This window comes from Pseudonaja textilis, chromosome 6 (genome assembly GCF_049901715.1).
Source record: "Pseudonaja textilis isolate UNSWEBS1 chromosome 6, rPseTex1.2, whole genome shotgun sequence".
Taxonomy (NCBI): domain Eukaryota; kingdom Metazoa; phylum Chordata; class Lepidosauria; order Squamata; family Elapidae; genus Pseudonaja; species Pseudonaja textilis.
The window spans coordinates 20,155,189-20,176,926 of record NC_141995.1 but is presented as its reverse complement, the minus strand read 5'-3'; the positions used below and the strand labels follow the sequence as shown (position 1 = coordinate 20,176,926).

The 21,738-nt window shown below is 38.3% G+C and overlaps 1 protein-coding gene across 1 annotated transcript in view; it reads right to left on the bottom strand.

Moving 5' to 3' along the window:
• Nucleotides 1–362: 362 nt before the first annotated feature.
• ENPEP (glutamyl aminopeptidase) overlaps nucleotides 363–21,738 on the bottom strand; it is a 47,074-nt gene continuing 25,698 nt past the window's right edge. Inside the window, exons 9-20 of the mRNA XM_026698213.2 lie at nucleotides 20,335–20,400; nucleotides 19,652–19,803; nucleotides 18,795–18,874; nucleotides 14,798–14,937; nucleotides 14,631–14,686; nucleotides 13,284–13,434; nucleotides 10,690–10,763; nucleotides 7,839–7,940; nucleotides 7,561–7,731; nucleotides 6,344–6,484; nucleotides 4,905–4,986; nucleotides 363–2,935 (exon numbers count right to left, since the gene is read on the bottom strand). Coding sequence (XP_026553998.1) covers nucleotides 2,792–2,935; nucleotides 4,905–4,986; nucleotides 6,344–6,484; nucleotides 7,561–7,731; nucleotides 7,839–7,940; nucleotides 10,690–10,763; nucleotides 13,284–13,434; nucleotides 14,631–14,686; nucleotides 14,798–14,937; nucleotides 18,795–18,874; nucleotides 19,652–19,803; nucleotides 20,335–20,400 — 1,359 coding nt within the window. The 3' untranslated portion in view covers nucleotides 363–2,791. The remainder of the gene's footprint in view (nucleotides 2,936–4,904; nucleotides 4,987–6,343; nucleotides 6,485–7,560; nucleotides 7,732–7,838; nucleotides 7,941–10,689; nucleotides 10,764–13,283; nucleotides 13,435–14,630; nucleotides 14,687–14,797; nucleotides 14,938–18,794; nucleotides 18,875–19,651; nucleotides 19,804–20,334; nucleotides 20,401–21,738) is intronic.

Genomic DNA, 21,738 nt, shown 5'->3' with positions numbered 1-21,738 from the left:
ACGAGCAAAGGGGGCTGAAACATGATTTAAGTCTTGGAAAGCAAGGTGATATTTGGAAGCAACGCAGGAAAGCTTCTCCCCAATTCGTTGGCCATAAGGAGGAAGGGAGTTCAGGAACAATCAGGCTTCTGTTATTAAATATGATGGGCCTTTACTGTAAAATCGTACCTTTTTTTATTTCATCTGTTACAAAATCTTACTCAATGAAGTATAATTCTAATCTTCTTGTGTAGCTGTTTTTTTTCTGGTCTGATCTGTCTTGTGAGGCTGATAGTTTTGCTACACAACTGATTATTTCAGGGATTGGAAATACAACCCTCAGCTGTATTACCTTACTTATATAAAAGCATAAAAACTTCTGATTAAATTATCAATCAATATTTATTATCAATCAATGTCACAGAACAGCGAATAAAACAAAAAAAATCAAACTTAAAGTAAAAGAGGAAGGCATAACATTCTAAAATATTCAAAAGAAGAGAGGAGATAATTACAGTGTACTGTACAAACTATAGAGCAGTGATGGCTAACCTTTTTGTTGTCGTGTGCCAAAAGTGTGCACGTGACATCATGCGCGCATGCTTGCATCCATAATGCAGTGCACCCATAATGCGCATGCAACTCCCCCCATGCATGCATGTGTGACCCCCCCCCCTTGCCTGGCTTTGGGTCTAGTAGGCCTCCTTGGAGTAAAACTGGGGCACGGGAGGGATCTCCCTCATGCAACCCACAACCCGTGCATGCACAGCAGAGACCTGAAAATCAGTTGGCCAGTGGGAGGTGCGCACGCATACATGCTGGAGCTAAGCTGTGGCGATGGCTCGAGTGCTTGCAGAGAGGGCTCTGCGTGCCACCTGTGGCACTCGTGCCATAGGTTCGCCATCATGGCTATAGAGCAATTCTTGGCTGTGGTCAGTGAAGTAAAATCAGATTGATCAGGTAGAAACAACTTAAGAATGATAGAACAACCAGGGTGTTTAGTGAAGAATGGAAATAATTCCTGCATAGAGAGGACAATATAAAATAACATGTTCCATTGCCTCAATTATTCTTCCACCTCATGGACACAAAAGGATGCTTTAGATCTTTCTTCAGTAATAGGTCTTAAGAGAAGGGCATTACATTTAATCAAGGATAAGCCTTTCTAAATTTTGGAACCATTATGAAGCTTAGGTATCTAACTGGTCAGAGAAAATATGCAGAATATTGTAGGTCAAAAATATTTTTCCGTGTAGAACCGATGAATCTGATTGCAGTTCTGATTCAATGGCCCATTGTTTAAGATTGGCTAATGCATGTTCACGGCCTTTTGGGGTGAAAGTTGCCCAGGTCAAGCCATAGGACTGCAATTGAGTAAGTATTGCCTGGCACCAGAAAAAGTGAAAGTCATGATTAAAGGGGCCAAATCGGTGGGGGAAAGCAAGTTTGACCCACAAGTTTTCTATTTTAAGTAGGCCAGCTTCATGGCAAAATACCCCACTTGGAATGAAATAGATCTCAGAAGCTAGAATTGAAGTCTTTCAAGAGAAAGAAATAACCTGTAGTTGCCCAACTGAACTCCAAAGAGACGCTGGTCTCAGATCTTAGCTGAGAAAACTTGAATTGCTGCAGATATATTTGAGTTCCTTTGGAGAAGTGGAAAGACTGTAAAGTTGATGCTGTTTGTGTACATTTAAGTTGACATAATGGGACTTAAAGCAGGCATGGGATTTATGGTTGCCTGTCCCATGGAAAACAATATCCAGATATTTCAAGGTCTTAATTTGCTCTGCTGGATGACTGTTTGGTGTCAGACATGTGCCTTGATTTTGGGCTAATTAATTTCTAGCTGTTTTTCTCAGCTGTGCTCAGCTACTTTATATCGTGCCCATTTCAGAAAGATTAAATTATTTGTTTATAACATTTTATCATAGCCTTTTTCATTGTTAAAATCCACAATCAAATGGCTGAAACTATTCAAGATTGTCCAAATGTGTGAGAGATCTTAGTGTTTGCCTATAAGATTATGATAATATGGAGGTGAGAGCTGGACATTAAAAAAAAAAAAATAGAGGCCGATGCTGTAGGACAAGGCCAAACACTTCTCTTTTGAGTGATAACAGCTTTTCAGGGTTCAAGTTGAGACTTCTTAGATCAGGCCTGCTGCCAAAGATTCTTTACCTGAACTTTCTGAATATGCATTTTCCTCCTGCCATAGATATAATCTTTATCAAAGCTCTGGGTTTCTCAGTCACTTTAGAATAATAACTTTAGTCTGTCGGTCTCTCAAAATTTTCTCCTGTCCTCCCTGCAACGTTGGATTGTGCTTTTATTTTCTAACAGAATATATACATATTATCTAGGGTTTTTTTTCCTGAATAGAGGCAAATCCCTCCCTTTGGAATGGATTCTATGAAGTTTTATTTGGAAGGGCCTCCTGAACACATGGAATAATAAATATTTCTGTATAAAATATTCTTTTTCAGAGTGGCCAATATGTAGTTAAGTACAAACAGCAGTAATACTGGTAAAGGTAATGGAGATCCTATAATTTGTGCAAATGATAATTTTACATTTTGTTCGATTAAAATGTGAACAAATGAAGATTAGAGATTAGAAACATTTATAGGAACATTTAAGAATGACTAGCTAGCTATTTTCAATATATATTTCAATAAATTAAGTTATTTCAAAGTTGCCAGATCTGTCAAAATCTAAATGTAGTATTTCTGAAAATTACCATGTTGGTGAGATTTAAAAAAAAATCCTAAGAATTTTCATTAGGACTAAGACATAATTATATAAAGTTCGGCTACTTTGCATTTTCAAGCCAGGTTGCTATGTCATCTCGGTATTGTTTTAGCCATTCAATGTTGCTCTTTGTAGTTTCCAAAGCTTGTTTTCTTGATGCTTCTCCTGCTCCAGCATCAGGGTATCTCTCAAAGAAATTTTCCATCTTAAGGAGATAAAACATGTGCAAATATTAATGACAGAGATAGAACTGGTTTCTCATTGTTTGACAGATCAAACAGTTTCGTGTATCTCCAGTTTGCAGAATTTTTCATAGATCTACAAGTCAATACTTAATTATCAAATATATTTTGTAAATAGGCTTTGAGCTTGGTTATACCTGGTTGGGTTGTTATGCATCTAGTTTAACACTATGCATTGGGTTTGGAATGGAACATGAATTCTGAAGTAGATCAGAGTAATTCAAAATAGATTATAATTTACATGACATAGAGCAAACAATTTAGAGGTAAAATTTACTGGTTGAAAGAAATACCAAGGTGGGGAGAAGGAGGAGACCGAATTTAGTGACCAATATCTATAGCCTCAACTCAAAGTCACCCTTCCAATCATTCTGGTTCAAGTGACTCATGTCATCCTATCAGCAGAAATCTGAAGAATTCTTGAAGCCAAAGACAGCTTCTGTTTTATCATTCACACCATCTGATTTTTACTAGACTTTCACCCTTACACATTGTTTGACAACGTTTGATGTGTTGTCTTAACTAGCTGATAGGAAAAGACCAATGAGCCAATCTTTTAGATACTGATGATTTTGAACATCAGATGCAAAAGGTGTGCATTATCAGATGTTACCATCATTAACTCCTCTGCTATCTGGCTGTTTTAAATTGTCCAAAGATATTCTTCATGGAAGTGCCATTTTCCTGCAATATCACTCTCCCCTATAACAAGGATCTTATACAACTTAAAACTTTATTTTAAAGTAGCAAAACTTAAAAGTCTTTTTGAAATTGATTTCTAAATTTGGCAGGACTCATCCCCTTGTAGTGGTCTAGCTTTTCTACAAATTATATTTTGTTCTGATTTTTTTTTAAAAAAGGAGTTACTTAGTTGCTAACATTCCTACTTTAAAAAAAAGGATAATATTTCTCAACCAGGAAATGTTTCAGAGCAGATAGACTATTCACAGACTATTCCAGTTTAGATCATTGGTGACACATTTCATGTGACATTATTAGGGAAGGACTAACTATGTATTCTGTGAGCATTCTTGGTTATAACTTCCCATATTTCTTTTCTTTCTTAAGAACAGCTAATGAGTTGCTTGGTTTGGATTGTGCTAGTACTGCGGTATGTACAAGTCCAAATTTTGTTTCCATGTACGATTTCATTCTAAATTGCTTCCAACCTTAAACTGAGTCATACAACTTTCATAGAGACTATTTACAGGAGAACTAGAAAGAGTGGAAAAGAACAAGACCCTCTCTGACAAATGGGGAAAACAAACAAAAGTTGCACATGAGCTAGGTGGCCATATAAGTCCTGCAAATAAATACATTTAGGATGGATTAGGAAACTTTATTGCCAGCAAGGACTACAAATTCTTTCTTTTTTCTTTTTTATTAACTTTTGAGGGTTGCAACAGACTTGAAAGCTTGTGGCTGGATATTACATTTTTCCCTTGATTTGTTATTGTTTTATTTTACTTTGTTATGTTTGGTGGAGGTGGGGAGTTGGAGTTGATTGGCTTCTATGGCTCAGGCAGTCCTTTGGGGAAACAGTGGCCTTCTGTGCTAGCTATGAGCTGAAAAGTGCTGCTGTATGTATTTCAGTATTTTGTTTGCCATCAAAAAAATGATAGGAGCAATATTCCTTTTAGATTTCCATTACCAAGTTCTTGTTCTGGTTTTTTCATTCTAGTTAACGCTTATATACCTGCCCAATTTTATTTTGAAGTGTCAGGAGAATACACAGGCCCTGAAGACTATAACATCAGAACTCAGCAAACTTTTATGGGTTGCCTGTGCCACAATCAAGAAACCCCTCTTCTCTATCAACATCCATCTTATTAAATAGATGCATCTAGAAGAGGAATGGGAAATAGCACCTTGGCATTTTTCATATCTAGAAAATTGGACAGCTGAGCAGTAGATAACTACATTGTGTCTTACCTGCCAAAGCTGGAGCTCTGTGTTAAATGTCCCTGATATTCTTGATATTAGACGGCCAAGATTTCTATCATTAAGAGTGTATCTGTGAAAAAGAACATATTCATATTTGGCAATAGCCATAGCACTTAGACTTATGTATATGCTTCATAATGCTTTACAGCCCTCTCTAAGTGGTTTACAGAGTCAGCATATTGCCCCCAACAATCTGGGTCCTCATTTTATCTGACCTTGGAAGGATGGAATCAAGCTTGAGACAGTTGAAATTGAACTGCTGGCATTTGGCAAAATTAACCTGCAATACTGCATTCTAACCACTGAGCCACCACGACTCTTTATACATCCTTATTTATGTAGGCAAAATGTGATGGCTACTACATATTGGTTTTCAAGACAAAACACTTAGTGGAAACAGAATCATCATTGTCTCTCAGCTTAATGGCCACTTCAGGGACTAAACCTAATTGGGATCCTCTATACTGCAGGAAGTAGACACGTTAATTTCCCATTGCCGTGTTCATGGCTATGTAGGAAATCGAAATTGCTCCCTTCCCCAGAGCAATCTCTAAGCAAAATAATGTCATGCTTACTCTTTGAGTTGATTGGACAGAACCTGCTATTAAACAAGCCTCCCTTGAGTTCCATAACCTACTGCAGGGCATTCCAGAAGACCTTGTGTCCAGCCTCAAAATTGAAGAAAATATATGATTGGCAGGGGCATCGTATTTCCATATGAGCAATGGAAGAGTCTCCTTCAAGCTAGAACCTGGGATGCAGCCAACAATTTCGTCCAACGATTTGCTGCCACAAGAGAAAATACTCTGGCTTGTTCCTGCTTTGATTGACCTTTTCTGTCCTTTGTTTTAATTCACCTTTTACATTTCCATAGACTATCAGAGTAGGAGAGTCCAGAGGCTATTCCAATCATAGATATAAGCACATTTTTTTAAACCCAGAATGTGAATAGGGGACATATGACCTCTGGACTTCTTCAGTTTTCTGTTCCAGCATGGGTCACCACAAATATCAGGCCTTGGAGATTCAATACCCTTTCAGCTTCATCTACATCGGGGTCCCCAAACTTGGCAACTTTAAGACTTGTGGACTTCAACTTCCAGAATTCTCCAGCCAGCTATGTGAGTTGACGTCCACAAGTCTTAAAGTTGCCAAGTTTGGAGATTTCTGATCTACATTGTTTCTTAATTATGTGATGTGAGAAGAGGCACCAAACGTCTTGAGAAAGTTCTGTATAAACATTATTTGTGCCAATAACAACATAAAGGTGTGCTGTTTTCATAAAACAGAAAACAATAAAATGGAGGGAATTTATCTTCCAGCTTTGATGGCACATGGAGGTGTTAAAATCTGATATCCTTCTGTTTAGGGTTTTTTTTCCCAATCAAAATCAAGGTGGATTCCAAAAGAGAGTGAACAGTACTTACCGTTTGACCAAATATTCCCAGTTGAGCCGTACCCAATCCCAAGCCATGGTTTTGCCATAACTATTAAAGGAGATGTATCTCAAGACAGTGAACACATCTTGACTTCTTATAAGAGTTGTATTCTTGATGCAATTTAAGAATCTAGAAACCAACAAGCAATTACATCTAATGATTAGCAGTTCATTAGGATTGCATAGAAAATGAGATTTAAACTGCTTTTCTCAACCTCATTTACATGAAGTAAGAAACTTAAAACAAACAAACTTCAGAATTCTTCCAGACATCAGTCAAGAAAGATGAAAGGAGCATGTTGACTAGGATAGAAGCTTTAGACTAGACCTCCCTGATAGATTTCTGAATTAAATATTGCATTGGCTATGATTCAGGTACTGTCTTAATTCACTTGTGACTTTTGTCACAAAACAGTATCAGCATTCCAACAAATGAACTCCAACCCACTAAACTCTGAGACAAGCATTTCCTCAAAGTTCCGTTTTATTAGAGTTGTTATATCGGCATATCTGGGAAAACCCAAATCTGAGATTTCCCAGTTTTCCCTTCCAAAAAGAAATTCAAAGATCCATCCCCTCCACCCACCAGTCCCTCATATGGCTCAATCAAACGTCGTCCCAACTGGAGACATTCCTCCAGGCACTCCTCTCCAGGTGCAGGATAACATGTCCTTGACTTCTGAGAAAGAATGTTGTTGAGTCTAATCTTCTATTCTCTATGAAATTCCCCCCTGCCAAATTCCCAGGCGCTAAATGTGGCAACCTCAAAGCTTCCAAATGAAATATGGCTTCCACGGCTGACAGCTAGCATGCTCTTTCAGTTCCAGTTTGCAAGATTATGTGCTTATGGTGCTTGTTGATTAAAGAATCCCCTGATCAATTTCATGGAACTTAGTTCACAGGCAACAAAACACAGTAGTTCAAAACTACTGCTTTAGGCAACCCTGTGTATATGAAACCATAACCCATGCCCCCAGTGTAAAAACATTGGTAAAAGGATGTTTGCATTATATCTATTGGGAAATTAATCATGGATTCTTTTAAGAATCACTTTCTTCTTGCTAAACTTTTATGCCTACTAAGAATGCTCAGAATCTCTGCTTCGTGTTCCTCCCCCAATCTTTTTGTTGTTGTTTTGAGAACCAGGGTTTAAGAACAGCAAATGAATACTTCTAATATAGAAAGTTAAAGATAATTTAAATAAACCTGTTCAGCAGAGTGATGTTTTTCACTGATGCCAGGCCATAGAGAAGTTTCTCCTTTTCTTGAGCTAATGTTGCGGTTGTGTACTTCTGAAACATATAATTCCAGGCTTGCTCATCACCTGATTGCTGCATCCCAAAACGGTACACCAGGAGACGGATATTTACATCTAGTCTAACATAGAAGAGAATGATACTGTTAGTGAAAGAGGCCTATCTTCCATGCCACTTTGCTTAGGGACACCATCTGCATCTGCACATTCTGTAAGTATGAATAGTCACCTTGATCCAGTCATCCAAATCTTAAACTTTGAAGAGGCATTTCCCAAAGCTTCTGGGTCATCCATATTGCATGCAAATTCCAAAACAGTTGTACGAAGGAGGCTGGAGAAAAGGACAAAGGAAAACTATGTTTTATTTGCTTGAAATATGCTATAGTTTATGTATAGAATAGAGTAGAATTCTTTATTGGCCAAGTGTGATTGGACACACAAGGAATTTGTCTTGGTGCAAATGCTCTCAGTGTACATAAAAGGAAAGATACATTTGTCAAGAATCAAGAATCATCAAGTACAACACTTAATGATAGTCATAGGGTACAATAAGCAATCAAATCATACTAGGAAACAGTCAATATAAACTGTAAGGATACAAGCGACAAAGTTAGTCATACAGCCACAAATGGGAGGGGATGAGTGATAAGGAGTGATGAGAAGATTAACAGTAATAGTAGTGCAGACTATAATAGTTGGACAGTGTTGAGGGAATTATTTGTTTAGCAGAGTGATGGCTTTCAGGAAAAAACTGTCCTTGTGACTAGTTGTTCTGTGTGCAGTGCTCTATAGCATAGTTTTGAGGGAAGAAGTTGAAACAGTTTATGTCCGGGATGTGAGGGGTCTGTAAATATTTTCACAGCCCTCTTTTTGACTCGTGCAGTATATAGGTACTCAATTGGAGACACATTGGTAGTAATTGTTTTTTCCGCAGTATTAAATTATATATACGAAAATATATTAAATCTACACACATTCAACCCTCAAACAGCAGTATTATATAGGACACATGGCAATCCATTTCTAAAAATGAGAAATAGGGTCTGAAAAGCAGGGGTAGAGTATAAGATAGGAACTGTTGTATGAGGGTGGAAACCCCCCCCCCCATAGTCTTTGTTCCTCTAGATCAGGGGAGTCAAACTCAAGGCCTAAGGCAGGGGTCCCCAAACTTGGCAACTGTAAGACTTGTGGACTTCAACTCCCAGAATTCTGGGAGTTGAAGTCCACAAATCTTAAAGTTGATATGTTTGGAGACCTCTGGCCTAAGGGGTGCTTAGATCTGGCCCGTGGGGCTGCCCTGGAAACAGCAAAGGACTGGCCAGCAATGCCTCTGCCAGCGAAAACGGGCTCCCAATCTCCGTTTTTGGCTGGGACGGCTTTCTGCAGCCCTCTGCCAGCAAAAAATAGAACTTGGGAGAACCTCTGTTTTCACTGGCAGGGGTTGCAGGAGACCATCCCAGTCAAAAACAGAGATTGGGAGCCCGTTTTCACTGGCAGAGTTCTTCGGCCACCACAGGCACCGCTGACATGAGTGACATCAAGCTGGCCACGCCCACCCTGGCCACGCCCACCCCAGCCCCTCAAGGTCAAACACGACCCTCACAGAGCCCTCAATGAAATCAAGTTTGACACCCCTGCTCTAGTTATTTTATACAGTACTTAGAGAAGCTTTTTTTCGGGCATTCAAGCTAATTATTTGTTCTACAGGAGTTCTAAAGGGAAGGTATATTCAAATTAGATTATATATACAGGCAGCTCTTGACTGACCACCACAACTGAGCCCAACATTCATGTAGCTGAGAAATTTGTTGTGAGCTTTGCCCCATTTTATGACTTTTCCTGCCATGTCTGTTAAGTGAATCGCTGCAGTTGTTAAGTTAGTAACATGGTTGTTAAGTGAATCTGGCTTCCCCATGGGCTTTGCTTGTCAGAAGGTCTCAAAAGGAGATCCCAGGACACTGCAACTGTCATAAATATGAGTCAGTTGTCAATCATCCAAATGTAAATCATCTGACCCTGAAGATGCTGCAAGGTTATAAGTTTGAAAAATGCTCCCAAGTCTCTTTTTTCAGTGCTGTTGTAACTTTGAACAGTCACTAAAGGAACTGTTGTAAGTCAAGAACTACCTGTAAATAAACCAGCTTATACAGTCTAGGACCTGAATAAAGCAAGCTCATAGTGAGAGTTCTACTATTCAAGTAAACAAAAAGCCAGATCCCAGTTACAGATCTCTTGCTAGGCATATGAAGGTCAAGACGAGAAAGAAATGGGAGCAGAAGTCAATAGACATACGCTATGCTGTCAATGGAAAGCTTGAAAACAATCCAATATTTGCTGTGTGATTCATCTGATCATGCAGATACTTTGGAAAATGAACAAAATGTTTACCACATAAAGGAACTTTTGACACTGGAGGATACTGATTTGATTATTGCATCATATTCCTTCAAGAGAAATGTTAGATTATTGCATGCCCTATCATATTGTCCTAGGGTGGATCAAACACTATGGGAGACAGGTTTTGGGTCAATGTTGATGATGAAATTGGGGGAAGGCTGATAGAACTATCAGTCAAAGAGAATGGTACAGTTACTCCAATTGTGCTACACTCTTTTTACAGTGAAAAGATGTGGAAGCAAGACTAGACAACACAAGGAAATTATCAATGAAAGAAACAGTGTCCAAACAGGACAGGGTAATGTCTCATATTTTAAAAACATAGTACTCCTTATCTGGAAGCACTAAGCTTTAAGACTATCTTTAAACCTTCCCCCAACTCACATTCTTTCTCTCTGTCTCATGCAAATGCAGATTAAAAAGCTGATTAGTACAGCTGTTTAGGGTTTTTTTTGTCTGTTTAACAACTAACAAGGGTGGCTGTCTTCCTCTAACATAAATAAGATGATTAAATCTCATTATGAACAAGATTTCATTTGTCTGTAACTTTGATCCTACAAATAAAGGAAGGGCTGATAAACATCAGTGGAGCGGGACATCTAAGGGTCATTTGAAAGATAATACACAACATACAATGCTCCAAAGCAAGTTTGCATATAAGGCAGTTGAAACAAATGCTTCACCTCTTGATATGGTCCTCATCAGTCTCCCATTTCAGTTCACTTGCAATGGGCTTCACCAGGTTTCCAAAAAACCTCTGAAAACAGAAGCAATAATGGTTCGTGTTGGAATCTCTACATATTAATCAGATTTAAATAGTCTAATTCTATTGGGGAAACATCTTGAGGTCATCAGCATTAAGCAGAACATCAGCAATAAACAGTTGATTTTGATTTCTGTACTATCAACATTAGTATTCTCTACAGCAGGAATTTCCAAACTTGGCAACTTGTGGATTTCAACCCCCAGAATTCCTCAGCCAGCAAAGCTGAGGAATTCTGAGAGTTGAAGTCCATAAGTCTTAAAGTTGCCAAGGTTGGAGAGCCCTGCTCTACAGTATATTAAATATTATTGTAGGAATTTGATTATGGTTGAAATGGATGAGTTTCTGTTATCTCTATGGCAGTTCATCAAAAAGAACATTATTTTGAATAGATGAGAATGAGTAGTTAAAATAAGGTTATTTTATGGGCTAATCCGAGGCCATAAAACTAGAGACTTTGCTGTAAGTGGACTTTTGACAGAGACTGGAAAGTCACTAGAAGAGGCCAGGCGTCAGGAAGCAAAGCAGGTTATTGTTTATCCTGCTGTCATTGTGTCTAGCCAGATAGCCTTCCCATTGAATGCGTTTCAACTCCACTACTCTTGTCACAAATGTCTGCATTCTGTTGGGTAAACAACATTGTTCCAATGAAATCAGATTGCTGTTTCCTTGAGAGGATGTGATATTAAATCTCTCTAACAACTGGTTATTTATATGTGGGAATAACCCTAGCATCATAGAAAAGGCAACATTCTAGAATTCCAAAACTGAAGTAATTAACTCATTCTTAAGTCTAAAATTATAGAATAGCATACACATTTTTATATTCTCCACAAACCAGCTTAGGTTTTTATATTTTCAAGAAAATATCCTTCCTTCCTTCCTCCCCTTCCCTCCCTCCCGTCATTCTTCCCTCCCTCTTCTCTCTCCTGTAAAATTATTCCTAGTTCAGTTGTGTATCTTCTTTCTATTTTTGCTTTCAAATATCAAGGCCATGAATTTATTTATTTATTTTTAAAAATGGGAGATCCTACCCTCCTATTTCTCCATTTCTATCAATATCACCCAGGGGTGGAATATGACAGGGTTAACTACCAGTTCGGGATTTATGAGGTTCAATGATTTATGATGTGCTTCCTTGCATGCTGCGAACTGCATGCCTGTAAATCGTCATCAGTACGCTGCGTGCAGAGAAGTAGCCTTTGAAACAGCCCTCGTTTCCTGCTTTTTTAACTGCAGCTGTGCCTCGTTTGGCAGCTGAGGTTGAAAACTCAGGAAATAAAGATCAGGTAAGAGCTCAGGTGGGCAGGTGGACAAAAACATCAGCAGACATACAACTGGTTTTATGTCTGCTGCTCTTCAGAGCAACCAGTTCTACAGAGGTAGACAGAACCGGTAGAAACCCACCCCCGATATCACCCATTTCAGACTGAGAGCCTTTGTAGAAATATCAATGCAAATTTGAAATTCCTTGATACAAATCAATTTATTCACTGGCCACCTGTCCCTGCTTTGCCCCAGATTATATCTACATGGAGGCACAGAGTTCAAAAAGAAAGCAAGTCCTCTTCCTCCTTTTTCCTGCTGAGGAAGAGTTCTCCAAAACGCTTCAGAACTGAAAAGCTTACATGCTGTTTTGTGACTCTGATGTGGTATCATACAAGTCTTTTTTTTTTCTCCTGTGGGGCTTATAGAAGTGATAGTGGGGGAGAGTGAGACTAACACACAGGCAACATAAAGGTAATCTTGCTTCCCTGCCTTTCATATTTCAAGTATCCACACTCCATAATTACACACTCCATTCATAAGAGAGAAAACCTGATGGGTTTAGAAGGCATGTCTAGATTGGTATAAGTACCACAAACACTTCTAAAATTTGATAAATTTGGGACAGATAGACCTTCTGAACAGGAACCTTCCATAGCGTGACACTTTATTTAACTTGTAATATACATTTCAGACAGGGGTGGACTTCAAAAATTTTAGCAAAGGGTTCTCTGTCCGATTGCTGGGTGGGCATGACCATAGTGGGTGTGGCCTAGTCGGCCTCCTGCACCATGGTGTGGGGGGGCATTTTTGCCCTCCCCGGACTCCGGAAGTTTTCCTCGAGCCTCCAGGAAGAGGCTGTTTTCACCTTCCCCGGGCTCTGCAGACTCTCTGGAAGCTGGAAATGGGCCCATTTTCGGCCTCCTAGAGCCCCCATGCATGCCCTGCACTTACCTGTATCCAAAATGGGCCATGTGGGTACTCCTAGAGGGGACAGGGTGGGTGGGTAAGGCCAGCCAAGAGTGGGATTTAAACTGCACAGAATCTTAGACAGGGGCTCTCCCAAATCTCTGCAAACCCCCAGTAGCCCACAGTTGATTTCAGAAATGCAGTAAGACTTCAAAAAACAAAAAACAAAACCATGACTCCATATTGATGAAGTCAGTTCTTCAGCATTACTGCAGAAGGCAAATTAATGTGAGGACTATTGTTGTTTTCATGGTATATTCAATTTCACGGGAACTTTACCTGAAATTTGGGATAGAGTGTCTTATCGTCTTCAATCATGTGTCCAATATAGGATACTGCTACTACAGCCCTTTGCCATGGTATATATTCTTTCTCATCTACCAGATATTTTGTAAGATTTAATGCATCAGCATACTTCAGAAGTCCAGCTCTAAGGGGGAAATGAAGAGCAAAGAAAATGAAGAAACCTCTTAGGAATTAAATCCGATGGACTGTCACTTATTTATTAATTAGTTATTTAGTTGTTGTTGTTATTCGTTAGTTGTTATTCTATCCATGTGCTGTCCAGACAGTTTAGAGTTAATGGGATTTGGGATAGTTAGCTAGGATTTGAGAGCTGCCCCCTTAAAGGAATGCATCATGGTAAATATAGTTAAGGAATCCTGGGAAATGTAGTCCATGTCATGTGGTCACATGTGTAATCCTGAATGGTCACTAAATTGACCCTTGTTGGGTTGGGGGAGGCTCCCTCACTCTTGCCTGAATCTATTACCATGTGGCTGCTTCAATCATCATGGGCTGAGACCTTATTATCTTTCTACACCACAATTCAACTATGCAAAGAATTGGACCTTAGATGCATCTTGACATAACTGTGAGTCACCTTGAGGATACCTAATATAATAAAAGAAACTTTGTATGGAAGAATTTGTACAGTTATTCTATCTGCCTTTATATTCAGCAAGTGAATCATAAGACAGAATAGTAAATGATATTAATCTTTCTATCCCATATTTCATCCCATAGTCACAGAGGCAGGGGTAAAGCTGCCACCACGAGGCTATGTTCAGGTGATCCATAAGCCAGTACATAGTGTTTGATGATCCAATCATCAGTTTATATAAAATAGATTAAGAGTTCTGCAATAAGAATAAAGTCACATGTAGCTTACAGTATGTACTATACATTTTGGTATGTTTGTACAGAGAGCAGCGGCACAAAATTTTGAAGATCTGACTAATAATAGTATTCCAAATTCAATCTCAGTAAGTACTTACTTTCCAGATTCACTGATTCTAAAATTCATGGAGTATCTATACTGCAAAATCCAATAATAAATAATGGTGTCTGTTTCCCCAAAAAAAGCTTGGGAATTAAATATGACAGTGAGAGAACAAACGAAGGAATGAAAGGACATTTGTAATTACTCTGTAGTAAGTTCCTCCATGTCCACTGGATATTACCACAAAGTAAATGTGCACCTTAGCAACAAGAAGATGAATTGTAATATATTGTATTTGCAGGTGGCAGTTCACATATGTTTCTTGAGGTAATATTCTGTTAATTAGCTAATTTTAATACAGCATTAAACAAACTGTGTTTCATTAATTTAATTATAAGACCTACCTGGCCAACGCAAAAGCATCATCTATAAAACCAGCACGATCAGCTAGACTAAAATTCTAAGAGTGGAGAGAAAAAAGAAGAAGTAGTTGACATCAGATGGATAAAAATAAAATATAGTGAATCATCATCTCCAAAACTGAACCAACAATTAATTTCAGCAGACTGACCTGGGGGTCTTTCATCAAAGTATCAGCTAAATCACGCCAGACTTGGGGTTCATAATTTACACGATAAAAACCAACATGATTCTTGTTTATTTTCAAGAAAGAATTGGGAGGAAGATCACTGGGTCGTAGAATAGTAATTCCTGTGGTGGTATCAAAAACAAAAAAGTAGAGAATAAGTTATAAATGTGTTACAATGGTATAAAATATCTTCCCAAAAGACAAACTTTAGGAACAGCCAAAACTGATACAACATTGACTTTATTTAGAAGGACTATTTTTTAAAATGAAGAGAGAGAGAGAGAGATATCCAGAGAGAATTATTAGGAGGAGTTTAACATTTTTGCTGACTTCACCACTTTCTTTCCAAGAAACAAGAGGAAACAGTAAAATCTTCTATAATTCTCACCAGGATCTCAGCAAAAGTGAAAAAGCTAAAACCCATTTGCAATGTGTCTAATTATTACAAGCCCCTACTTATTCAGCCTCTACAAGGTTCATCTCACATCTCATCTATTTTGAGTCTCTGGATGTGGGCAGCTGATCAACTGAATTGTAGAGATTTATGGGAGTTTTCACAGAATTAGAAACCACATCTAGTTATTGTTTATCTTCTAACATTGTTTTTCCAGCAGAACTCCAATGCAGTTACCTCCAACCCTACTCCATCTTTACTGTGTAGAGCAGGGGTGTCAAACCCACGTGATCATGGTATCATCATGTGACGGATCGTGACTTTTTTCCCCTTCGCTAAACCAGGCGTGGCCATGGCTAGTGTGTGACGCATCCGGCCTGTGGGCCACAAGCTTGATACCCCTGGTGTAGAGCATTCAAACACTGTGAAGGAAGAGTCCTTTCTTTAGACTAAGAAGACTGGGTTCACACAATCTACTAGCCTAAACCAAAAGAAGCCTTTGATAGCTATTGTTCTTTATTAGAATTCAGCCCATGTTTTTTGCATGTTGTACAAGTTGAGTCATCACTGTTCAGTCATTGAATAGCATGTTGAATTAGCCTAAAATGTGGCTGGAAAGAAAAGGATTTAATTTTGCTGATTATTGAAGTACAGGTAAACTGATATTATATGACAGACATTTAAAAAAAGAAAATGGTTGGCTGCTAAGTTCATAGGGTAGGTAGTATGTAATTTGACCATGGTGTGGTTTATTAAAACAAAGAATAACAACCAGAATGCATTCACTTTAAGTCAGAAAGTATGTAATTCATCCACAAATCAATATGGTGGTGCATCAGTAATTTCTCATTTTCAGATTAGCCATCTTCGTGGCCAAAAACCAGGGATTATTTTGCAACACCTCCTGCAGCAGCCAAATTGGACTAAAAATCATATTATATTTTGAGCCCATGCATGCACAGAGAGGGTGGACTATATTCTATCAGGGGAAGGGAACAGAATTCCACCCCGGACCATTCAACACAGTGATGGAGAAATGGGGTGCAACCACCTAGTCTAAGCGGTTTTTCCTGACCTGCACTTTTCACACTGCATAGAATGCAAGTAAAGATGTTTCCCTCTTTCCCTGCATCAGAGAGGCATTTGAGTGGATAGAGTTGACCTAACCAGTTTAGGGTGTGAGTAATAGTTGTTATTTTTCCACTCTGTGACCACAGACATGAAAACAATTGTGACCATCAAGTAGACAGGAAAACAATTGTGCCCCTTCCCCCCCCACATTCCCAGCAAAAACAAAGTCAGAACCACAGATAAAATCAAACAGTAAAAGCAATAAATATTTTTTTAGAGTAAGGTTTCTGAAACAGCTATAAAGAGATAAATGAACACTATAAGCATGTTGTTATGCCAGCCTGCATTCCTAGCTTGTCAAACTGGGAATACACATTTTCCATGTTAAGCAGAATCAGCATTGAGGGAGGTATTTTTTTCTGTCACTTACATGCCCCAATTTCTCTCTCTTTGCTATATTTAGGAGGATTTGAATCCTTAAGAATAAAGAGAAAAAAAGAAGCTGCTTCATCTGGATAGTAGAGAATGTTTGCAGGAATTGGGTATGGCCAGTCTAAAGAAAAGGACTAGAGGAGACACGATAGCAGTATTCCAGTATTTGAGGGGCTGCCATAAAGAAAAGGGTGTAGACCTATTTTCCAGAGGACCAGAAGGCAAGACAAGAAATAATGAATGGCAACTAATCAAGGAGAGAAGCAACCTGGAATTAAGGAGCAATTTCCTAACAGTGAGGACAGTGGAACAGCTGGCCTTCAGAAGTTGTGGGTGCTTCAACACTGGAGGTTTTTAAGGAGAGACTGGACAGTCACTTGTCTGAGATGGTATAGGATCTCCTGCTTGAGCAGGGGGTTGGACTAGAAGACCTCCAATGTCCCTTTCAGCTCTATTCTGATTAATTGATTGATTGAATTGAATTGATGATTGTTGTAACTACCAGGAGGCACTTGTGAGTAGGGCATGCATATAATTTCAAGACAGACAGACAGCAGAAAGATGAAGGAAAGGAAAGGACTTTTCATCAAAATTCAATTTGTTTCTGCAGAAATAGGTAAAAATATTACATAGGAAATCTGTATTAAACAATTCTGATGTATGTGTGGATTAGTATATACGTTTCCCAGCTATATATTTTGAATAAAGTTGATAAGCATGACTTTATTTTTCCATGTTGAATTTGGAACAGTGCAAGATTGAGCGGAGTATGAAACTAGCCATTTGTAGCAGATCAGCGCCATCTTGTGGTGTCACTGGAATATGCATCTTGTTTTGTAATGTCTCCTCCTCCGCCACATTTAAGCATTTTGGAAGTATCTGTTTTATCAAGCCCATTTCTCCCTTTCCCCTTTTAAAGAGACAATGGAGTTAATATTTGAAGTATAAATATGTTTTGTATTTGATCATTTTATTTTTTTTAATAAAAAAGTACTTCTGTACTAAGAACAGGCAGTGTGGGGCCCATTTGTATCAAAGACCATAATTAAGGGTGGAGGGGAACTAAGCAAGGTGCTTCATGGAAGATCAATAGTTATAGCAGCAATGCCCCAAAGCAAGAAATTGGTTGTGTAACCCAGAGGATTGAAGCCCTTTATCTTACAGGGCCAGACATCCTTATAAGGTGAATTTTCTCACATAATCTTGTTGTAGAAAGAATAATCATTAACAACAAGCCGCAAAGTAGCATAGATCCAAGCCATACAGAATCTTAAGGATTATAAGCTGAGCTTTGTCATCCTTCCATAAATAAATGATTAATCTGTGTAGTATTTCTAGTACTATTTGGAGACTAGCATGACTGCTAAATTCTGTATTCCATATTCAGGACAGTTGTGTTGTTCTGTATTCACTGAAAATTTTAAACTAGACACATAACAAGTCCTATATAAGGCACACGGCATTATTAAGACATGTAAGAAATGGTCAACTCTACCAAGAATAATGAAGCAGCCAACTGAGTCTACAGGCCAGCATGGACAATGATTATAGTGACTACCTTCTCCAGTCCTTCATTATGCCTAAGGGGAGTCCCTGGTCTTTTGAATTTTGGAGTGATTTGTCACCTTAACTGGTTATCCTACATATTGCAAAGCAATTCATTGAGAGATGGATAGGGTATCTGACTGCATAGACAGTTATCAATTATATCTCAAAAATTTTCAGTCAAAGATTTTTAAAGGCTGTAGAGTTGTGACATTTGCTATCATCTGAGAAGGAACTGTGAAAAGAACAATCTTTCTTCTTCGTAATTCAAGTGGTACATTTTCTTGGGCAACCTTGCTCTTTCAAAAAAAAACTCCTATCAAGTTAATGCCACTTACTCTGATTTTTCTAGGCTTGGAAACCAAGTTGGATTTGGCCTGGTTATACCTAAACAGGACATCACGAAGGAGAGACTGGAACTTGAGAAAACAATTCAGAGGAAAGCAATGTCAAACCACTTTGGTATCAGCCCTCCATGGATGTGACTTAAGAAAAAATTTACTTTGTGGATAGTTACCCTCCGTTAGTTTTGATTACCTGCTGATTCTGATTTATTGTAGAATGTTATACTTGATGTATTCCCTGCTTCCCATTTCACTGGAATATTCCACTTGTAACTGAAAATTCAGAAAGGAGACATATTTTTTTAAAGAATTTTTATAATGATCAAAATTTGGACGCTTGGCAACTGATTCATATTTATGACAGTTGTAGTGTCCTGGAGTCAAGTGATCACTTTTTGTAACCTTCTGCCAACCACACTCAAAGAGGAAGCCAGATTCACTTTACAATCATGTTATTAACAATTGTAGTGATTCACTTAACAACTGTGGCCAGAAAAGTCATAAATGGGGCAAACGTCATTTAACAGCCATCTTGCTAAGCAACAGAAATTTTGGGCTCAATTGTGGTTGTAAGTCGAGGACTACCTGTATTCTATACCTGCTCAGCTATAGAAATTAGCAACAGTTCCAGAGCTGAAGAAGCTTCTTAGATGAGAAACAAAACATCTTCAAAGAAAAAAAACAGAAAGTCCAGTTACCTCTTGAAAAAGCATGTTTGGGACACTTCACAGTGCTTCACATGGCCCCTGTTTTTTTACAGAGTCAGCATATTGCCCCCAACAATCTGGGTCCTCATTTTACCCACCTCGGAAGGATGGAAGGCTGAGTCAACCTTGAGCCTGATGACATTTGACCTGCCAAATTGCAGTCAGCCGGCAGTCAGCAGGAGTACTCTGCAGTACAGCATTCTAATCACTGCACCACCATGGCTCATTTTACTATTTTATTATAATATCAATTATCTATGTGAGAAGAACTTGGTGAAGACCATTGAGAAAGCAAACTTTCCCAGTCTAGCAATATCATATCAAACTGTTAAACAGAAGATACCTCAATTGAGAAGATGGCTTGGAGGGATCTGCTTTGGGATCCAATAGAAAACGTTGCTGTGTGACTGTTGAGCTTGAATTAACTTTCAGCACAGGATAACCCATCTGCCTGGTCCATGTGTCCATCACTTCTTTGACAGGCTTCCCACTTACCTAAAAACAACAACATGCTGAGAGAGTCTTCAACACCAAAAGTAGAGATGATATCAATTTTCCAGGAGGGTTTTGAGCAGTTCATTTATTTGCAACAGATATTAAATTGTAGATGGAGTTGTAGTGGCATATCTTGTGCTAATGCACATTTTGTTTCCTTTGATTGGCTTCTCAGCATATTTTTAAGATAATCATTTGGTCTTCCAATCAAACCTTGTATTTGGTTAGTACCACAACATAATGGATACAACATAATTGAGGTTCAATCTTTGATACTTTTTCTCTGAGTCTTGCTTTGCTATTTCAGTTTCTTTACAAATCTAGCCAGATAAATTTGGCAGTTGCAAATTGCTATTAGACTCATTAATTCATACTTGTTTAATTTATTTGTGCTCTTCTTGTCTTTTCCTAATTGTGCCATCACAACAACATAAGAAGCATGATTAATGCTAAATTATTATTTCTTCCCTCATGCAAGCTCAGATGCTGTTAGTGAAAAGTATAAACTTACTGGAGAGAAAGAGAACATACCTCTTCCATTGCTTTCCAGAAATCGTCTGTTTTTGCATTTTTAAAATGGTGGTCTGTTAGGTATTTCTGTGGGAGAAGAGAAAGTGATTGCATAAGGTTACAAATTCTGAACATTAGCATTTACCATAATATTTACAACAAGTTATAGTGATTGCTATAAGAACATCTTTCTTTAACTTGTCATTCTCCAGATCACTCTTTGATCACAAATAAAGCCCATCACAAAGGTAGCCAAATAAGTCGCCAGTGCTCATTTGTTTTCTAAAAAAATCCAGTTCTGATTTTAAAGCTCCAGGGCAATTCATCACATCCCACTAAACACCCAAGAAGATCCAGAGGGCTGCAAGTCCTACCTGTCAATGAATACTTCAGCTTCAACCATAACAATACAAGAGCACACAATAGATACAAACTCAAGGTAAACTGCATCAAACTTGATTGTAGGAAATACGACTTTAGCAACAGAGTGGTCAATGTCTGGAATACTCTACCTGGTTTCTTCCCCAAACCCCCAAAACTTTAACCTTAGACTGTCTACTATTGGCCTCACCCCTTTCCTAAGAGGTCTGTAAGGGGTGTGCATAGCGCACCAATGTGCCTACCGTCCCTGTCCTATTGTTTCTTTTTATTTTTCTTATAAGTATCCATTTCATGTATTCATAACTATGTTTATACTTATACCTGTTATCTTATAATCGATTGACATAAATAAATAAATAAATAAATAAATAAGTTTCCACTCTGATATATAAGATATGGGTGTACAATGCTGTGTTTCTAAAAACCCAGTTTGCAGGATGCAAAATAAATTATTTATGTCCATACTTTTTTTTTCATTAAAGTCCCCAAGGTGAAGGGAAAAAAAAACCCTTGAATTTTAAAAATGTCCTTGATTTAAAACATAGTTAGAAATGCAACTTTCATTGGCCTTAATTATTTCTATAATAGTGAAAGCTATTTAGGTAAAGTGGGACTGCTCTCATAATACTCTGCTTCACCTTCTATTTCAATTATTCAAGAACACACATCCCAAAATAAGTCCCTCATCCATTAAACAAGACAGGAATTTATAATCTAAGCACACGACTGTAGTAGATTTTGGTAAACCAACAACTGAAAAAAGAAAAAAGAACACAACTAGAATTCTCTCTCATTCTTTCTCAGCTCTTTGCCCTGATGCATAGCCCAATGCATTTGTCAGGCTAAAAACTGCTGACTCTCAGTGTCACTGCTGGATAAAGAATAGATTTGTCCTTTCAAAAGCATTGAAACTTGCTTTCAGGGACCAACCAGCCGATCCTGCAGACATGCAAGATTCAGAGTGTGGATTTTATTGTCAGAGAACAGCTGTGTTTTTGCTGAATTGTCTTTTAAGTGTTCTCTGCCTCCTCTCTACACACAACA